Source organism: Solenopsis invicta, chromosome 14, assembly GCF_016802725.1.
Source record: "Solenopsis invicta isolate M01_SB chromosome 14, UNIL_Sinv_3.0, whole genome shotgun sequence".
Lineage (NCBI taxonomy): Eukaryota > Metazoa > Arthropoda > Insecta > Hymenoptera > Formicidae > Solenopsis > Solenopsis invicta.
This window is the reverse complement of record NC_052677.1, coordinates 11507252-11526427: the sequence shown is the minus strand read 5'-3', so window position 1 is coordinate 11526427 and position 19176 is coordinate 11507252. Positions and strand designations below refer to the sequence as shown.

Below are 19176 nucleotides of genomic sequence, written 5' to 3'. Positions count from 1 at the left end.
AATGAAATAATAATAACGGCACTTTCGTGTAAGCAAATATCCTCCATAACAACGAACTATACCATCTACGTTCTGTCTTTGGCTTGGATTTCGCGAAGTTTGTCACTTCCTAAAGCAGACAAAACATAATTACTATTCTAGGCGAGCATAACTGAGCACAAGAAGCGACATCGTAGACTCGAGCAAGAGAAAGAGACTCGATTCGTGCAAACGTAGATTCACTAGTAAGCAACGGTTCGCAATAGGTGAACCGAATATGCTAGAAAAAAGAAGAGAAAGAAAGAGAGAGAGAGAGAGAGAGAGGAAATACCTGCACAGTCAACTCGGAGTCACGTTGATTCTCGCTGATTAACGACTCGGCCATACTTATGTCATCATACTCTTCCTGATCCAACATTATGGTGAGTTCGTCGTGTGTCCTCGTATCCATACCGCGCAAACAACGTCCGCATAACTGACCTCGTCTAGAAAAACGTTTGCGCTCGTCTCACAAATATTGCTCGCGACGAGTTTGTTGAAAACTCTTTACTTGGATACCTCAATATGCCTCTATTTACGTTAAAGTGAATCTCCTCTCGCGTCGTGGCTTTTCGTTACAGATATATGTGGAGCAGTCCACGTTCAAGAAAGGGAAAATGTACGTACCTGACTTCCTCCAAGGTGTTAATCTCGTCTTGCAGACTCTTGACGTCCTGCGCCTTGTTACGCCACTCCGTTAATTGCTCCTCCAATGCGCTGTTCTCCTGCAACAAGGTGGTCAGCTGCTGACTGAGCTCGGACACCTTCTTCTGTTCCCTGGCCCTTTGATTGCGCGCGTCCTGCAGCTGCCTCAGCAACTCGGTCATCTCCTCGTCACTCGCCGCGGTTATCTCGGCTGTCTCTTGGGCGGGCTTCGGCAAGCACGGGGCAGCTCTCTGGAGACAAAAAGAAAGCGCCAATATAATCCTCTTCCTGAAAACTTGGAAGAAGCGAAGAATGAATTTCGCATTAAACGTTAAACGTTCGAACTAGAGGCGCTTCGCACCTGTTTCTCGCTGCCACCTTGCGTATCCGAAGTTTCCCAGTCGATATTGTGTTGCTGCTGCAGTTGCTGCTGCTGATGTTGCTGATGCTGGGCATTATTTCTAGACGGGCTCGCGGCATGCTGGCGCAGTTGTTGGGTCAAGTCGTCAATCTTCTTCTGCAGCTCCTCGCATCTTATTTCCAGATTCTCGATAGTCACGGATTGGCTGGTAACGCGCGCAAATCGTTATATGATTATCAGTAGGAGTCTCGTTATTGCGGAACGTATTGCGCGGTATCGCAATTTCTCCGAGCGACGGACGGCCGGACGGGACATCTGTTCGAAATGTCGTCCCGCTCGGAGAAATGCGCAGCGCGTCTCCGGCGAAGTTTCTCCGGAATTTCGGGTCAACCGCGGCGATTCGAGCCAAAGCGCAGAGCGGTCTCTAGACCGAGATCTCCGTTCGAGAGAGGCGCATCGCCGTCGCGTCGACCCGAAATCCCGACGGAATTTCGTGGTCGCGCCGCATGTCGTTGATATTAAGAGCGCTTATTACCGGGAGAAATAGATTCCATTTGGGATAGTGTTAAATGGGAAAATAATACTTAATAACTTTCCATGAACTTTAATTGTATCAGACGATGCATGAATTATGCATTTAGAAAGGTGAGCTTAGAACGGTTCACATAGCCGATACAATACGAAGCTAACCAGATATAATAACAGATCTCGTTAGGCCGGCACTTTTCCGCGATGTACGTCTACATAGTAGAAACTTATCTGGAATATCAAGCGATATCTTTTTCTTTCAAATGAGAGTGCCAACTTTTCTCGTCCACTGTTCGAAGCCTCCAATGGAAGAAATGGTGTCAAAAAAAAAAAATAGAAAAAAATAGAAGCAAGGATAACGCGCGTACCTCTTGATCAGCTTCTTGTCGCTCGTGTTCTCGATCACCAGGTGGTGATTCGCACGTTCCAAATCCTGCACGCTCACTTCCAGCTGCTCGTAGACTTTCAGCCGCGTATTGTTTACCTCCCTCAGGGCGGCCGTCTGCTTTTTCATGTACTGCGGAACGAACAAGTAACGCGCGTATTCATCAGGGCGCCGGTGCAATTTCGAGGTTGAGCGACTCCGCAAATCGCTACGACTCAAATTTTCTTACGGTGCCGCGCGATTGTCGCTGTTCAGGTTTTACATGTTATAAAAGTGCCGTACGGAGGATGCTATTAGTAAAGTTATTAGAGAGTAACCAAGGGGGACAACCGGTTTGCCGCGGGCGATAATTCGAATCGTACGAACTGTAACAATTATTCGCGGAAAATTTACCGCGGGATTTATAATACCTCAATTTCCTGCGTCTGCTCCTCCACGGTAGCCTGATGCAACTTGATGATATTCTCCAGTTCCTTATTCCGTTCCAGGAGGGTCTTGCCAAGCTCCGCCGCCAACTGTAGATCTGCGCAAAACGTAAGACGTATTTTTGCATGAGCGTTTGTTTTATCTCGATCGGAAGTACTCCTACTACCATCGCATTCTTTGCTTTTTAATCTATTCGAACCGGATCGCTGATACGCGCGGGGAAAACAGAGAGAGAGAGAGAGAAAGAGCAAAGTGTGAACGTGTACCGATAACTCTGGTTCCGAATCACCGTGTTGTCGATGAACCCGAGGGAATTCGAAGGAACATCTACGTTGACGGAATCGAAATCGACCCGGGCTCGCTCCGAATAATAATTGGTCAGCGTATAGCCTACAGGTTGCAGGTTGCTGCATGCCGAGCGACGGCGGGCGGCGCGAACGCTCCGGTTCGCTCTCGCGGCACTCCCTCATTCTGACACCGCACCGGCTAGGGCCAAGGACCTTCGCAGTGAGCAAACGACCGAGCTACCGTTTCGCGGTACTCGGTGTCGCAGGGCGAAGCAACGTGACCCGCGAAGTTCACGGACGGAGGGTGACTGCTTAACGCGACGCGAGCACGGCGCAAAACTAAACGTCTCCGGATTTCAGTCACGCGCATAAGCGTGATAAAATAAACGCGAATCCACCGATACAGCTGTCTCCATCGAATTGACCTTTCGCGACCGTGTAAAGATACCCTCTCTTTAATCACAACAGTTACGATTTCGCCACGCGATAATAATCGTGATAACATGATGTATTTCCAGCAGATGTGCCTTATCACTCCTTCCGTATTGAACACCATTTCTCTTGATCACAACACCTGCACACATCAACGACGGCACCGTCAATCCCTTTCGCGCGGATTCCAATCGTCTCCTCTTACGCCCGCGCTTACTTACTACTTTCGGAGGTGGATCCCTTAAGACTGTTAAGGTACGCGAATTCGATAGAATAATCCCAGCCCTCCAACGAGTTGGTCTGGGTCTGCGGGTCCCAGACCATGTCCACGCTCTGCCCGCTCATGGCTCGCTCGTGATGGGACCTGCCAGTTCCCCGTCGTTCGTCCTTTCCGACGCGCAACCGGTTCCGTCGGAGGCAGCCGGTCTTCTGTGGTAGCCAGTCCGATCGAAACGTCGTGCGCCCACCGAGAGCGGTAATCCAACTCCCTCCTTTCTCGTTCTGCTCTCCCTCTCCCGCCCCCGCTGCCTTTCCTACGTTTCTGGGCCCGACTTTTGCCTCCTCGTTGCCGTTCCGATCGAGGGAGTACCGAGGGAATCTCACTTCACTACCCGGCCACTTTCCAGTAGTAGTTTTGAATTTCGGATAAGCGTAATGACGCTGGGGCCAAGTTAGACCTCGTCGAAACGAGAGAGGGAGCATTGACCGTGGGGAGATTAGCGCTGTAAATGTATCGTAAAGGAACATTCGTTCTCTAATTATTCCGACGGTGAACGATAAATCAAATCTTTCGCTGTTCTCCATCTCTCTCTCTCTCTCGGGAGCATTTAGCTCCCCTATTGCTCCGGTACTCTCACTCCGGAGTCCTCATCCTTTCCCTTCTGCCTTTCTACGTGGCCCGTTCCCGTCATCCGCGGGATGCTCCAGCGCGATAAGAGAAGGTGTCCTACTTCTGAGATCTTTCGTCGGCGAACGTGCGCGCGCGCTTATCTTCCCACCGAGGGAAATGGGGGCTGTAGGTTGACGAGACAGGGTGACCTGACGGGTGATGAATAACGAAAATCTTGCTTATCGCCCGTTTAAAGATTTAGCTGGATCGCAGTTAAGCTCGCTCAGAGCGTTCCTGTATAATCACAATTTCCGCCTCGTTAATAAGCAGCCCGAAGGATGACGCGCGAGTTTTCCTGTTAAGACTGTCCATCGTGGTCATTCCATTGTTTCGAAGTTGTAATATTAATTAATCCGGAGCTACCGGTTGAATAATAGTGATTAAACTGCGTTGTTCCTGCCTATCAACGTTTAGTTACGTTACGTTAATAGTCGACAAAACCTTGATCCACTTGGATATAATGGCGAATGCAGCGATCGGCGACGCACGCCATGTAAAAGCTTTATCCGACGTCGTTTGACACGTTCACTGTGTCCCACGGTGAACGTTACGTGTATCGAGGAATGATTATAAACGTTCCTACATGTGTTTATAGCGTGTGATACAAAAGCATTCTCTGAGCTCATTCTATACAAAAAGTTGTTAAGAGGGAAATCTAGCGTAATAGGTCAAAAAAATCGATTTCTTTGCATAAAGCAAAAGTACAACATTTCAAAAATGTGCTTTTACAATTTTCAAGTCGAATTCGTAGAAATGAAATAACAGTTCTAACAATACACGATATCGTATAATATATCATAATATTGTATGAATATTTTTACAGTATCTTATCGTACGCATATTCCTATGCTATCATGAATAGTTTAAAATATATTTGTACGATATTATGTGTTGTCGCGGCGATCGTGGAATAAGAGTTGCGCGTCTGCTTTTTGTGCCAAAGATCCAGACAGGAAAAAAAATTAATGTCACTGCGCACTTTGATCCGCGCTGACTCTCATTGGCCTGGTTTCCAATCATTAGTATTTAAATCTCGAGAGTCCAGAACGAATTAAAAGAATTAATATCAAGTCAACAATTCATTGTTTCATATAAGCAAGAATATAAAATCTTCTTAAAAGAATTTATAATCTTAGACATAATTTGCTTACATGAAGCAAATTATGTCTGTTTAATTATGTCTGTTATAAATTCTTCTAAGATTTTATATTCTTTCTTATATATGAAACAATGAATTGTTGATTTGATAGTTTTGACTAAATTTTTTTCTGTGCAGATTCAAATCTACCCAAAACAATATCAGATTTTTAATTGATCCAACCACTTCTCGAAAGGCAGTGGCAAATAACCGAGAGAGTATCTTTGCCAAGATAATCACTGTGGAGCATGCATGAGCATGCATCAAATGGAAACCACGATCTTCAGTCATGAAGGATCGATTTCTAAGAAAATACCTCTTTAGATCCCTAAAAAGTTTACTCGGATATCATCGATAGTTTTCTTTAAAAATATTCATGTAATCACTTATTTATAAAATTCTTACACTAGATTCCTCTCTTAAAAGAATTGCAGAAACTGTAACGAAGAGTTTAAGGAACGAGCACCCATAGAAAAGTTTCTTCGATTCTAACAAAAGGACCAATCAAAAAATTTCTTCACATCAAAGAAACTTCTTTTACCGCAATGCACAAATTTCTTTGATTGAAAAAATATTTGTTCGAATCGAAAAGTTTGTGCATCGCGGTTAAGAAAAGTTTCTTTGATTTGAAGAAAAGAAATGGTTTGATTGTGCAACGCACATCTTTTTCTAAACGAAAGAAATATATCTTTTAAATCAGAACAACTAAATTATTTCTTGCAATTCTTGTCAGTGCTTTTTGAATTAAAAAATTAAACAAATAATTTATTTACTTTACGCTAATAACATTATTTCTTGAAATCAAATCAATTTTTATGTTCACTTCAACTTAAAAAAAAAAAAAATTAAAGAAACGATTTCTTTAATTTAAACATAACTTTTCTCTGGATGAGGATAACATCTGTTTGAAATGGGTTTCGATTAAAAATATTTCGCTATAAAAAAACACATAATAGAAATCTAGGAAACAATTGAATAATTTCGATCGGGATTCCATTCTGCGAAAAATTCCATTACGTGCCCCGGTTCGTACGTTTCACGGACGTTCGTGCAGAGCGGCGAATCCCGCAGCGTTAAAACCGCAGTTCGTAAATCATTTATACAACATTTCATATCTTATCTGACTGCTTTGGAGCGAATCGGCGGGCTCTATTGTTTCTAACGAAAGCCGCAATCAGATTGGACCTGGCGCGCTGCGACGACCTCCCGAAAACATCGGCCCAGTGCCCCCGTTACTCGCACAATCGCGGGAGGCGCACATTACCGCCCCGAGTATCGCGATCGGCAGGCCGAAACCGAAGGAGGAAATTCCTATTCTTTCGCTTTTGACGTTTCGCCGTTACGTCGGCTTAATGACACGGTCAGTGGTAAACCAACCGTTACGACGCGGGAATCGCGCGAGCGATATAACGAGGTGTATCCGCGAAGTAGTAAGCGATGATAAATTTCCGACGTGTGTTCCGCTGACCCTTTAAGCCTTCGCTATTAGCAACAAAGCCGTATTCTCGCGTATGCTGATGATCCTTGCCGGCGCGGCGAAGGAAACGCATAATGCAGCACCCGTGTATGCATGCACACATATGCACACGTGCGTGCGGGAAAAGTGGTACACGAGAAATCGATGATGATTCGCCTCGTCCCTCGCGCGTATAGTAAATGCGCACGACACGCGGAAACGGTCGTCTCGTCGCGCGAATCGCGGGGGTTCGCGAGGTCACGGCAGAAGCGAATTAACAAGCTCATCGTCCTCGCCATTACGCTCGCGAGAGCTTCATTAGCCGACGTGACCGCACACGGATGTAAGCGGAGCCGACAGCGCGAGTTAGAATAGACGTCGGTCGCCGATGCCACCGTCGCGTCGCGGGGTCCTCTTCGTGAACACGGACCGCTGGAAAGCCCTGCGATAACGACTCGTTACGCCCGCTCCCGTTGGTGAAAGTACTTGTACTTTTATACCGGTCCGAGAGAGAGAGAGAGAGAGAGAGAGAGATTGCGCAACAGTATTTAGAATTTTTTTCCCCTGCTTTCTTTTCGACGTCGCGCCGGCGCGAGTTTCCGCGGATAAATCATGTATGCGTTCGCGCGGTGTGTTGAAGAGGGGGTGAAAGAGGAACGACACGTTCCGCGGCGACAGCCAAATTAGAGCGTTCGGCGACATATACCGCGAAAATACTCGTTCCGCGCGAGGTAACGCGTCCGACAGCGGCGGATAAGTTGGCGAGCAACGTTTCGGCGGGGGGTTCTGCACTTTCCTCATGCGCTCGAAAGGTCAAGCCGATGCACCTGCGCACCGCTCAAATCCCGCAACAATGAGTGTCCCCTCCCTCTCCCGCCCCCTTTTTTTGCATTTTACCCTTTCCCGGCCGGCCCGTGTCAGTCCCGATGAAGAGATTAATAACGTTTCGCCCGGAACATTCTCGGGAGAAAGTGCGCTCGACGAGGGAGATTTAGATTCTATCCCGAGGTCGCCGGGTCATATCTCGAAATATCACGGCGATCGGCATTCCCGCACACGTCCAGCCCGCGGCTCGCGAGTTCTTTCGCCCGAGCCGGCTCGGAACCAACTTCGTTTCCGACTTTTGGTTTCGCCGCGCGTTCGCTTCGTTAGACAAACTCTTCCGCCTACGTGTCTCGATACCGGTTCATTAGCCGCGCCGCCGCGCACACCACGCCCTGCGATCGCGTATACCTGTATGTAACAGCGCGAAACAAAACCACAGCGACTGTGGGAAATTGAGAGCGACAAATCGTTGGTAATACTCTCTCGGGAAACGATAAGTAGTCGACAGAATTCAATTATCGCTAAGAGGAGGTCAGACTTCGATCACGTCGTCGTCGTCGTCGTCGTCGTCGCGGCGATCGACAGTTGCGCGGAGCTTTTCTCTAACTTTCGCGTTCCCCCGGGGGCGATAATATCGCTAATGCGATAATTAAAGCGCGAGTCGACGCGGCGGTAAAGGTACGGAGCGTGCATACACGTGGGTGGAGAGAAGGCGAGAGCATGACACACAGGAGATTCGAGTATCTGTCCCAGTTGAATCGTGGTAGCACAATGCCATTCATGCACATGCGTCCGCTCGCTCTCGCCGCGGTCTCTCCGCGTCTCCTTTTCGCCGAACCGGTAACTGGAGCCCGGCGCACGCTCGCGGCGTTAAAGCGTTTCGTGTGGGCCGTGTTCCCATCATTGTTTCGGCCCAAGCGTAAAACATTCGAGCGAGGTGCGCGAGGTTCAACGTCGTCGTCGTCGTCGTCGTCGTCGTGGCCGCCGCTGCCGCCGTCGCGAAAGCGCGCTGAATGGAAGTACACGAAAGTATGTACACACGTGGAATTTCGAGCGGAAACGTGCAGGAGGTGGGGAAGGAGATTGTAAACCTTCCGCAGATTTTCAGAACCGCACGAACTGTGACGACTCTTTAACCCTTTCGTGCCTCGTGAGATATGTACGTCTCAGTTCTACAAAACTTCACAAAATGCTAAAGTACACGAAATCTGAGGATGTATAGGACATTTCTTAAAATTCATAATTTAAAAAATTAGATATTGTTTTATATTGCATTTGAAAGTAGTAGAAAATATTTCGTGACTATCCGAATAAAAAGTTGTTTCAATAAGAAGTAAACATGTGCACTAATGAAAATATAATTCATAATGAAATAATGAAAAAAATCTAAATTTTTTTTTATTTAAATACTTTAAATGTGTAAAGTTTCATTGCGACGCAGAGATTAATGTGTTCTATAAAATAAACAAAATTTATTTATTTACTTACAAAATAACTAAACAGACAATCACAATAAAATTTTGTGTAAATTGTCTTGAATACTTACAGTATTTGCACAAAAAAAATAGAGATTTTTTTAATGTTGTAAAAAACTATTTAATTTTTAATAACAAATAGAGTAAATAAATTATAAAAATATGATCTTATTCACACAACTTTCATATGTATATAGTTTATTTCAAGTGTTAATATTAACACACTTTCAAATTTTATTTACTTTGCAGGGACCGTATACATCCTTAAATGAAATTTATTGTAATCGGTCATTTTTAATTTTGTTTGACTACAGTTTTATAATCAGCGACCGTAAAAACCTTTAACGAGACGTGGATGAAATTCCAATTATTTCTATAAAAAGTAGTCAGGCGCGAAAAGGTTGCATTTCGATCAAATGCATTTTGCGATATCTTTTGCGGGTGAAAATATTTCTCGGGTGCAGCGAATAAATCGCTCGAGGTTCTAAATTGTGCGTCACCGCGTTGTATTGACGAGATAAATGAGAGGCACATACGTTTGAAACGTTAGTGTCACTCTACTATTGAACGTAAGATGATTCAGAAGCTTTTTGCACTCAAATATTCCTTCTTCTCCTACTCTTTCTCTCTCTCTCTCTCTCTCTTTCTCTTTCGTCTCGTCAGGTATTCATATATTCCTAGCGGCATTTTTATTGCTGGGTAGTCTTGAAGCGTATTCGCCGAAGTCAACGGCCCTTCGCGTCTGACGAAGTTCCCGACCGCTATTGACCGGCCCGACACGGTGCATGGTAACGACTACCGGTGTAATAATAACCGAATAATTTATAATTACACATTATTACAGTTCCCGAGCGGATATTCACATTTATTAGCAAAACGTATACATTTTTACGATACTTTTCATGTAAAAGGATTAATTCCGGGGAGCCGGCGCGAGCTGTCGAGCGTACAAACATGAAATATCGGTGCCGCACACGCAATTCTGTTACACAAAACAGAAACTACGAGATTTGCTCGGTGAAAGAAATTCAACGCGGGCGAGAGTGCAGTATCCGTCTTCGCCTCGTCGTGTCTAACCGCACACTTTCCAGCTCTCTGACTTGGGTTTCAGCCCCCGAGACATTGAGCCTCGACGGCCACGAGATATACTCGACGTCTCTCGGCCTTTTACCGGCACGTCTACGGGCAACGCGAGAGCGCAAATTTCTAAAAAAGCTTGCAATTTCTTTCCACGTTATCTGATACCGACGGAACAATTCATCCCGTCAATGGCGCAGACCGTTCGACCGTACACGCAGCGCCGAAAGTTCATTCGAGATTTTTTTTCCACCTCGGCAAAAAAGTGGAAGGTGCGCCGGACGTGCTCTTTCGACAATATTACCAGCGGAAGCCGAGTGAAAGTATCTCGACACTTTCGATCGTCGAAAGAACGACCGGCCTTGGCTATTTCACACATAATTATCAGTCATTACCCCGCATTCGTTCCATTAAGACGTAACCGCTATTGTTGCGCGTATCTCTGTCAGCCGTTAAACAATCGATCTCGTCTCGATGCCGTCTCGAGGCCGTACGCGCGCGGCGAGTTTTACTTTCCTACGACGCTAATCTTATTACGAGAGAATTAACGGCGTCGACAGAAGCAACGAGAGGAGCTAAGCGGATGTTCGATACCCTCCGATCTAAACGCGTCGAATAGATCCCAGATCCGCTCAAGGCCATCCCATGCACAAGCCGGTCGTCCCGTCTGTTTCGCCTTCGTGGCTCGATTGAGAAAAAGTGGTCTCGCGATAAGCGGGACGAGATCGCGAGGAAAGCGAACGGAACTGTCGCGTGGTTTTTGCCCGGATTTTCACGGCAATTTCACATCGTCTTTTTCCATCGTCCCGTCGCGTCGCGGACTCCCGGGGAACTCGAGCGGAAGTGATATCTACGCATATCTGGGCACGCCGAGACGTTGCCGTCGCCGCCGCCGCCGCCGTGAGAATCGCCGATGATTTCCATTCGGCGTGCGAAATGAGATTTTCAACTTTGGCGAGGAAAGGGGACTGGACCCGCGCGGAAGGACGTGCGCGTGCCGATGCGCGCATCCTGCGAGAAGTGAATCGTAAACTGCGCTTCGTGGCGCAGGAAGGAAGGAAATTATGCATATGTGCGGAGGAAAAGGAGGAGGAGAATATTGATGTCGTTCCGCGAAGTAAATTCCCTCTGAGAAAAATTCGCACTTCCCGAAGTCCAAACGCTCGAAATCGGATGAATTCGTACGATTTCCCGTACTAAAAAAAAAAAAATTGCTATGGTCTCGCAAGTGCAGCCGCAATTTTTTGACAGTGAAGAATTAACTGAGGCAGAGATACATGGGGAAAAAATTAAAATTAAATCAATAATTCATTGTTTCATATGTAAGCAAGAATACAAAGTCTCGGAAGAATTTGTAATCTTAAACAGACATAATTTACTTACATAAAGAAAATTCTTTTCCTCGTAATAATTTTTTTCTGTGCAATGAGATTTCACTTTTCTAAAAGTTATTGCTAATTGTTGCTGTGATCAACTCTATATGTGACAAACGAAATTTTACAGAAAATTTGCGCTAAATTTTTGCTGCGGCACCTAGGAAATCTACCTCCCTCAGCAAATCAGCATTCTTTTCAGTGCGATTTCCGTGCAAACGCGAGCCTGAGAACCGATTCTGGAACAGCCTTGCGGAGTGCCTTCGTGCATCTTGGATCGATCGATCTTAGATCGTGCGATAAGGTGCGCATCGATATATCGTGCCGCGCAACCTGCAGCTATCGGAAAGTCATAACATAGTAGGTATTCGCCGAGTGCGCGAAAAGGATGAGAAAGAAGGTCAACGTTACGGGACGCCCCGCGGGCAACGTTACGGGATGCAGGATATTAGACGTTCAGTCTTCATAGAACATAATCGCTGGATTATAGCGAGATGCGATTACTATCTTCGCGATATGCTAATTCGATTTCCACGTCGGAGGTATTATTATTTGAGCGCGCGTGGTAATTAATCCGCTGGTTAACGTCGTAGGAGCGGATACCCCCGCTTCTGCTCAGGCGCACAGTTTGTAAACGAGATTATCATACAATATTTAAAACATGCGCGATGAGATATTAGCGGAAACTCTTAGAAAACTCGTTCGCGCCATTTTCCACGCGCCGGGACGGGATTTAATTGCGGACTCTCTTTTAGGAGGGAAAGACGGGATATAATAGGCGGAGCCAGGGCGCGAGAATGCCTCGCGTAATTTGGCACTTCGTTATGGTTGGAGGTCGACGAAATGTCTCGCAACAAGGAGAAAAGAGACTCGTTAGCGCGGCGCACATCCTCTTCGCACGACCGACACCTTCCCACGGCGCATACAGCGATTGCGAGGAATAATGCCGCGCGTATAACGAACCGTGATTATTTGCCACTGCCATATTTTTCTCGCCGCGATCTCTACGCGCGCGGTCCCCGCGGTCGACGACGCAACACGCGAACGTAACGTCGTTGTCGTCCCAGCCGCGAGGAGATCGGTCGTTCGCAGCGATGCTAAACATAAAATCGAGTCAGTGTGCCAAACGTGATTTACCGGCACCACACGCGCGTGTGCCGGCTGAATTCCTCGCTCCGGTCTTTTACTTTCACAAAAATTCGCGCAGATCTGCGTGGGACGACGCCAGTTTACGCCGACACACATGTACAAAACGAGGATTTTAGAGCCCCTCGAATCGGTAGCTCCATTCTTTGCAATCCCACGAATCGCGCGTGAACAATTATTTTTCATCAACACGGAAAGAATAACTTTGCTTAGAGATCTGACAATAATCGTGTTCAACCATTACAAAATTTATATTGGGTATTTCTGGTTGCTAGAATGTCAAAATTGCAGTCATCATACTTGAATGTCTTGCATAATAATTAAATAATTTTATGTTGGACTATCAAAATTATTACGTAAGACATTCAAGTATGATGACGCTACTGCAAACAATTTTGACGTTCTAGCAACCAGTTTAAATACCTAATATCAATTTTATTTTTTTTAATATTTAGTAAAAGTATTACCTAGCTAAAATTTAGCTAAATACAAATCAAAATTTTCTGATTTGTATTTAGCTACATAAATTTTGAAATATTACAATAAAGTCATTTTTTCCGTGAAATTATTTGGTAATACCTTTACTAAATATTTTTGGTTATATTAACTAAATATTTAATTAACACTAAGTATTTTCTTGTAAATCGTTCTCACGACCCTCGTAATCGTTACGCAGTCGTGGTGTTTTTAACTTGTGCGATTTTTAATCATATACGGAATCGACAGCATCAGTCTAATTGAAAATTCAACAATATTAATGAAACAAAAATATCAAAAGTAAAGACAATAACATGGTTGAATGAATAAAATTAAATTGAATGAACCGTTTATCTTAATAACAACCTGTGGATTCGATGTTTAATTCAATATGAATCAAACTACGTTTTAATTCATATCACAGTTTTTTTTTTTATTCATTCGCCCGTTACCTCTCGCAACGGACACGCTTGCTTGTCGAGAAAAAAAAAATAATTGCGATTACGGAAAAGTACCTTCCCTCAAAACAAATAGCCTCGGCTGATTGTGAGAATCATCGGCCGTTTTAACACATAAGAGATGTTCGGTAGACGCACTGGTGCTACCTTGTTTCCGTTCCGGGATAAAATCTAAACACATCCCCGAGAGGTGCTTACCAACAATTAGATATTCTGACAAAAACAACCGTAACAATCTGCGTCCGAGTACCATCACCGTATTCATTGTGCGTGACACGGTGGTATCCGAACCGAGTCGAGAGAGCAAAAGAGACTCGCCGCGTTGTGCGTGGCGCACGACAAAAATCGTACGAGTGACCGCGTTGCGTGCGAAGATGCACACGCGTCGTCGGTAACGAGAGAAACGGGTGAGAAACAATGCCAGCCGGGGCAAATTACGGAAACGTAAATTACAAAAAGGAAAAAAAATAAAACAGCGCGCCGGCGCTGCAACGGGGCCACCGACACTTCTTTCTCTCACCTTTTTTTACATACTTCACGCGTGCACTCGCGGTGCAAAACGGCGATGTCCCCGCGATCGAATTGTATTTCAGAATCGGGGACCGATCGGATCTGCGTCGCGATCGACGAGACGAAAAAAGGATAAGTTAAATAATTGCCGCTTTTGATTTTACGGCGATATCGTGCGTGAAAGAGTCGAGAAACCGCGGCGCGGCATTAAATACCGTCCGGAAATGTAAATTGCTCTCGCGAAAATTACTTTGGTTTTCCACGCACGAGGAGGCGAGAAAGCGTTACCATTCCGTGCACTCACATCAGCCTGAATTTTTCTCTCTCTCTCTCTCTCTCTATTTTTTCGCGCAAGGCGTCAAGACATTCTCGGCGTAATGCCGAGCCAAGGCGACCACGTAATCTGGATAATTGAACCGATGTTGGAGACGTGAGACACGTGGAGCGATCGATCTGTCTCTTTGCCAGCTGCGGAAGTAGAAGTGTAATGGAAAAAGAATAATAAAAGGCAGACGGAAGAGTTTGGTAATAGATAATTGTAATCAAGCTTTCGTAAAATAATTTCAATTAAATGTTTGATTAATATTGATTAATATTGGATTAAACCAAATATTCAACAACATTTAGTAAATATATTAATAGTAAATAAACATAGAACTATGTAACTGATCTGTTATCAAATGGTTGCCAAATGGTTAGTAAATATTGGATCATTAATTACGGAATATTTAACTGAAATTATTTCATCGAAACTTAGTAATTAATTGTCATTTAGGCTACATTATTATTATCAAATCCTTTTTTCAGCCTACATTCTAAATATTTAGTAAGTATAACCAAATTTAATAATTTAATTTCCTAAATATTTAGGAAAGTAAAACTATTTTTTATATTAAAATAATATATTTAATAGGTATTATTATTATAAAACTCAATATTTGATATTGTACATTGAGAAAAAAGTTAAAATATTAGCAAACAAATGATATTTGTGACGTTTTTATTCCATTTTTTTCTTCGAATTTATTGATTTATATTATAAAAAGCTTTGATTGTGCTGACAAAGTATACATTTCTATAAAATATATTTTATATCTGTATTAATTGGTTTATTTGCCGGAAGTCAAATTTTATTTCGTCGTATTTAAACAAAGACTGGAGTGATGAAAATTTATATCCAAAATAAATGTTTAAATATTTTTTCTCAGTGTAACCATAGTACCAGTAAAAAAAATAAAATGTCCCAGAAAGTTCACTTTAAATTTTAAGTTAAAATAACTTAAAGCAAGAGTTATTTTAACTTAACTTTCGAGTTATATTAGCTTAAAATTTAGAGTGGACTTTCCAAGACGTACAAAAGTGTTAAATTAGCATTTTATTTGTTTTCTGCGTATTAGTCAAACTCTCTTTTTATTAGCGCAGACTTAATTACCAACTCTTTTCAGTGTCCAGAATTACGCGTGCGCGTGCATAATCGTTCTTTCGTTCGCGCAACGATCTCGCGCGGTAGCCCGAGCGTGACCTTCGCGCGCGTTACGAGATTTTTATAATTCGTTACACATTCGGCCTTTTCGCGCTGACGTAACGCACGGTCGGCGCAGGTGGCGAGGTGTATATGACGGTCTCGCGTGACGGCACGTGGAAACGACCATGCATACCGTGTCGCGTCGCGGTATTGCCCCGTCCGAAAGAGAGGCGGATTCCGCGCCTATTCTCGATCGCGCGCAGACGAGAGGGTTTACCGTATACACCACAGCGCGTGCAAAATCTTCCGTTTCCTTCGCTCCCGGCACGACGGGGGGGCCGGGCGATACGTACACGCCCAGGAACTGGAATAGGTACGCGAAACAGTACGTGCGAAGTAACGCGCCGCGGGAATGCAACAGGGCGCATGCCGCATACCGTACGCTCACCCAGTGAACCGAGTATTAACCCGTTCGATGAGTGCCGCGGCGCTCGCCGCGAGGAAAAAGTGCCCGCCCACGCCGCCGCGCGGGTTTAACGAGGCACGGCCGGTGTATATAAATAGTAAAATAAACGAGGGAACCGATCCGCTCGGAGGAACCCCGCGATGAATAGCCGCCGTGCGCCTTCCGCGGGAGGATTCCGCGCGATGAATAATGAACGCGTCGTCGCCCGCGGGTCGCGAGGAGGTGCGCACGGTCAACGAGAGACGAGAGACGAGAGACGAGAGACCGCACGGCCGGTGTTGGTGCATCTGGGTCAGACACAGGCCGCGATCGGTCCGGCGATCGCCGCGGGATTCGACACGCGGGAAGGAAGAGAGAGAGAGAGAAAGAGAGATGGATGTTCTCTAACGAGGCCGTCGTTCTTCGCGACGATAAGGAGAGGAATTTATTTATTCTCGTGGGAGAGACAGATCGACGGCGGTGATTACGGAACTTTGCGAGCCGCCGCTGCCGCCGCCGGCCGTAACGCAATACGTGCAATTGTGTGTACATGCACGTACGACGCTGGGATTATCGCCGCAATAATTCTAGCGCGCGAGAGATTGTTAGCGGACGGGCGATATCTGGCTGCGCAGCTTATCACCCTTGTCGGCTTAAGAGACGAATAATTACGCGGGATATTGTCAGTTTTGTACGTGCCGATCAACGTGTGGCGCTATTCTCGTCGCGCACCTGCACTCGACTTTCTATCTTTACGGTCTGTGTCTCTCCGCGCAGGTAGGTACTTCTGACCTCGCCTCCTCTCTCTCTCTCTCTCTCTCTCTCTCTCTCTCTCTCTCTCTCGCGCGCGCGCGCGTGTTATCAAGAAGACGTTAAATAATTTCATCAACGAGTGTAACGGTTACGTTACTCCACGGACGAGGCGGGACGAGGATCTTTGTTACGGCTTAGAAGAATGTTTTCGTTCGTTCGCTCGATCGCTCGATCGATCCATCAACGGACGATCGATCGGCGGATCTTATAACGAGCGTGTTATGCGGGATCTTACGGACGCGGGGTTTCCTCCACGGTTCCAGGCGGGAACTCGCGGCGCGCGGCGCCGTGGTGCCTTTCCGTTCCAGGTCACGGGGATTCGCCGGCTATGCATCTCTCTACGCGAGGATAGGCATCTCTCGCGAGGGCCCCGCGCGCTCGGTCAACGCGAGGTGCGCGCTGCACCTTGTACCGTTACCGGGCATATAATCGCGCTCGGCGAGCGAGGAGTCGACGTCCGATCGGATTCGTGTCGGCGCGGCGGTCGTCGCCGGATTAAAATCCAGCGGCTCTCCTTCGCTTCCTCTCGCCGTCCCTTCCCTCGCGCCGACACCGCCGAGCCCGCGGTGGTGTGTGTCTCGTCGCCTGGATTAGACGATCGCGGAGTATATGTACGTTTTCTCACTGAGACGAGTGTAATAAGCCGCGCGGGAGCCGCTACTTACGTTAGTTCGGACCCGAAGTGTTACACGAGCTGAACGATTCTGCGTCCGCGTCGTGTTTTTAGATGGCCGACCCGCTGGGTCAGAAACGTGATGCCTTTGCGCGAGGTAGAGTCGTGCGTGTTCCTCTCTAAACGCTCCGATTAATCGAACCGGCATGCGCACCCGAAGTAAAAGAGAGCTTTTATTAGAGCGATCTATTACACTAGATTTCGATCTGTTTTTAATGACGGATCTTAATAGAAACGATATAAACGGCAAAAATGCGTGAGAGCGCAACAATAAGCTCTCCTTTAACCTTTAGACCATTGGAAAGTCTAAATATAGACGCCACGGAAGATCCCCCATTATATAGGTTATTTCTAAGATATAAGTACAATATTTCGGGAATTTTCTAAGGGAATTACAATAGATCCAATGCCGGTGGTCTAAAGGTTAAGGATGCATCGGACATACAGTCCCTGTAAAGTAAATAATTTTAGAAATATGTAATATTAACACTTCAAATAAATTTTATATATATATGGAAATTGTGAGAACAAAACTATTTTTATTTAATAATATTTTTTCATAATTAGTTTATTGTTTTTGTTATTAAAAAATTTTTCATAACATTAGGAAAAATCTCAATTTTTTTTGCATAAGTATTCAAAATGATCTATACAAAATTTTATTGCAATTATCTGTTTAAATATTTTATAAATAAATAAACTTTATTTTAGAATTAATCTCTGCACCACAATAAAACTTTGCATAAATAATTTTGAATATTTAAAGTACTTAAATATTTAAATAAAAAAAGTTCAAATTTTTTTAGATTTCTTATTTCATTATAAATTATATTTTCATTAGTACATGTCTACTTCTTATTAAAATAATTTTTTATTCAGATGGAAAATCCTTATCAAATTTTTTTTATACTGAAAGAAAAAATTACTAAATTTTAACAAACATTTGTTTGAATACTCGCAATAAAATATTTACTAAACGTAAATAAATATTTATATAATACAAGAACCACAAACTTAATTTAACTATCATTTTTTTATTGAATAAATATTTATGTACTATAAGTAAATATTTTGTTGCAAGTATTCAAACGAATATTTATTAAAATTTAGTATTTTTTTGTCAGTATATTATTATACTTTCAAATGCAATATAAAACAATCTGTAATTTTTTTATAAATTTCTTATGAAAAATACATCCTATACATCCTTAAACAAACGGCCGCAGGGCTTTTAATGCGGATATCCATCCATCGCAAACTTCGTGTGTAGGAGTTCTTGGAGAAATTGTACGTCAAATTTATTATAATTACACGTCAAATTTATTGTAATTATACGTCAAAGGCTTAATTTATTAATTTTCATAATTTTGTAATTTAATGTGCGCTAGATAATTAAGTATAGATAAATCGGTAGAACCAAGAGAGAAAAACAGAGAGAAAGAGAGATATCCTCTTCCCTTTTTTCCAGCGCGCCACACAGGAAGAAAACAATGTTCGCATGGCAAAGTGTCCGACGCTCTCTTCCCTATCACCTCCAATTGCGCGCGAGAGAGAGAGACCCCCCTCCGGAGGCGATAATTATAATCGAATCAAATTCTCGTCAAAGAGACGCGACTTCCCTCGCGATTAGATAAACATTGCCTCGCCAATCACCCATCGCTCGGGAAAACGTGATCATTTATTTTTTAATTAACAACTTAATCGATAAAACGATTGTATTTAGTACCGAGAATGACCGTGACAGGCAGGTGAACGTGTATACGCTCTATCTGGCCGCGGGGTAAACGAAGGTGCGCGACATTGGAAAGTTCGCGGACCGATGTTGATGTACGACACGCATTAATGCAGCTGCCATTTTTTTTGCGGCCGTTCGA

At 44.5% G+C, this 19176-nt stretch overlaps 1 protein-coding gene across 3 annotated transcripts in view; it reads right to left on the bottom strand.

Annotated features, from left to right (window-relative positions):
- Positions 1 to 19176, bottom strand: part of LOC105199248 (cerebellar degeneration-related protein 2-like) — a 46972-nt gene that overhangs the window by 4034 nt on the left and 23762 nt on the right. For 2 of the 3 annotated variants that reach the window (XM_011166254.3, XM_011166253.3), the window contains exons 2-6: positions 2348 to 2460; positions 1921 to 2069; positions 1025 to 1229; positions 646 to 914; positions 311 to 464 (exon numbers count right to left, since the gene is read on the bottom strand). In XM_011166254.3, coding sequence (XP_011164556.2) covers positions 311 to 464; positions 646 to 914; positions 1025 to 1229; positions 1921 to 2069; positions 2348 to 2460 — 890 coding nt within the window. Of the gene's footprint in view, positions 1 to 310; positions 465 to 645; positions 915 to 1024; positions 1230 to 1920; positions 2070 to 2347; positions 2461 to 3303; positions 3916 to 19176 lie in introns of those variants that run through there. The other variant, XM_011166252.3, reaches the window with a different exon arrangement.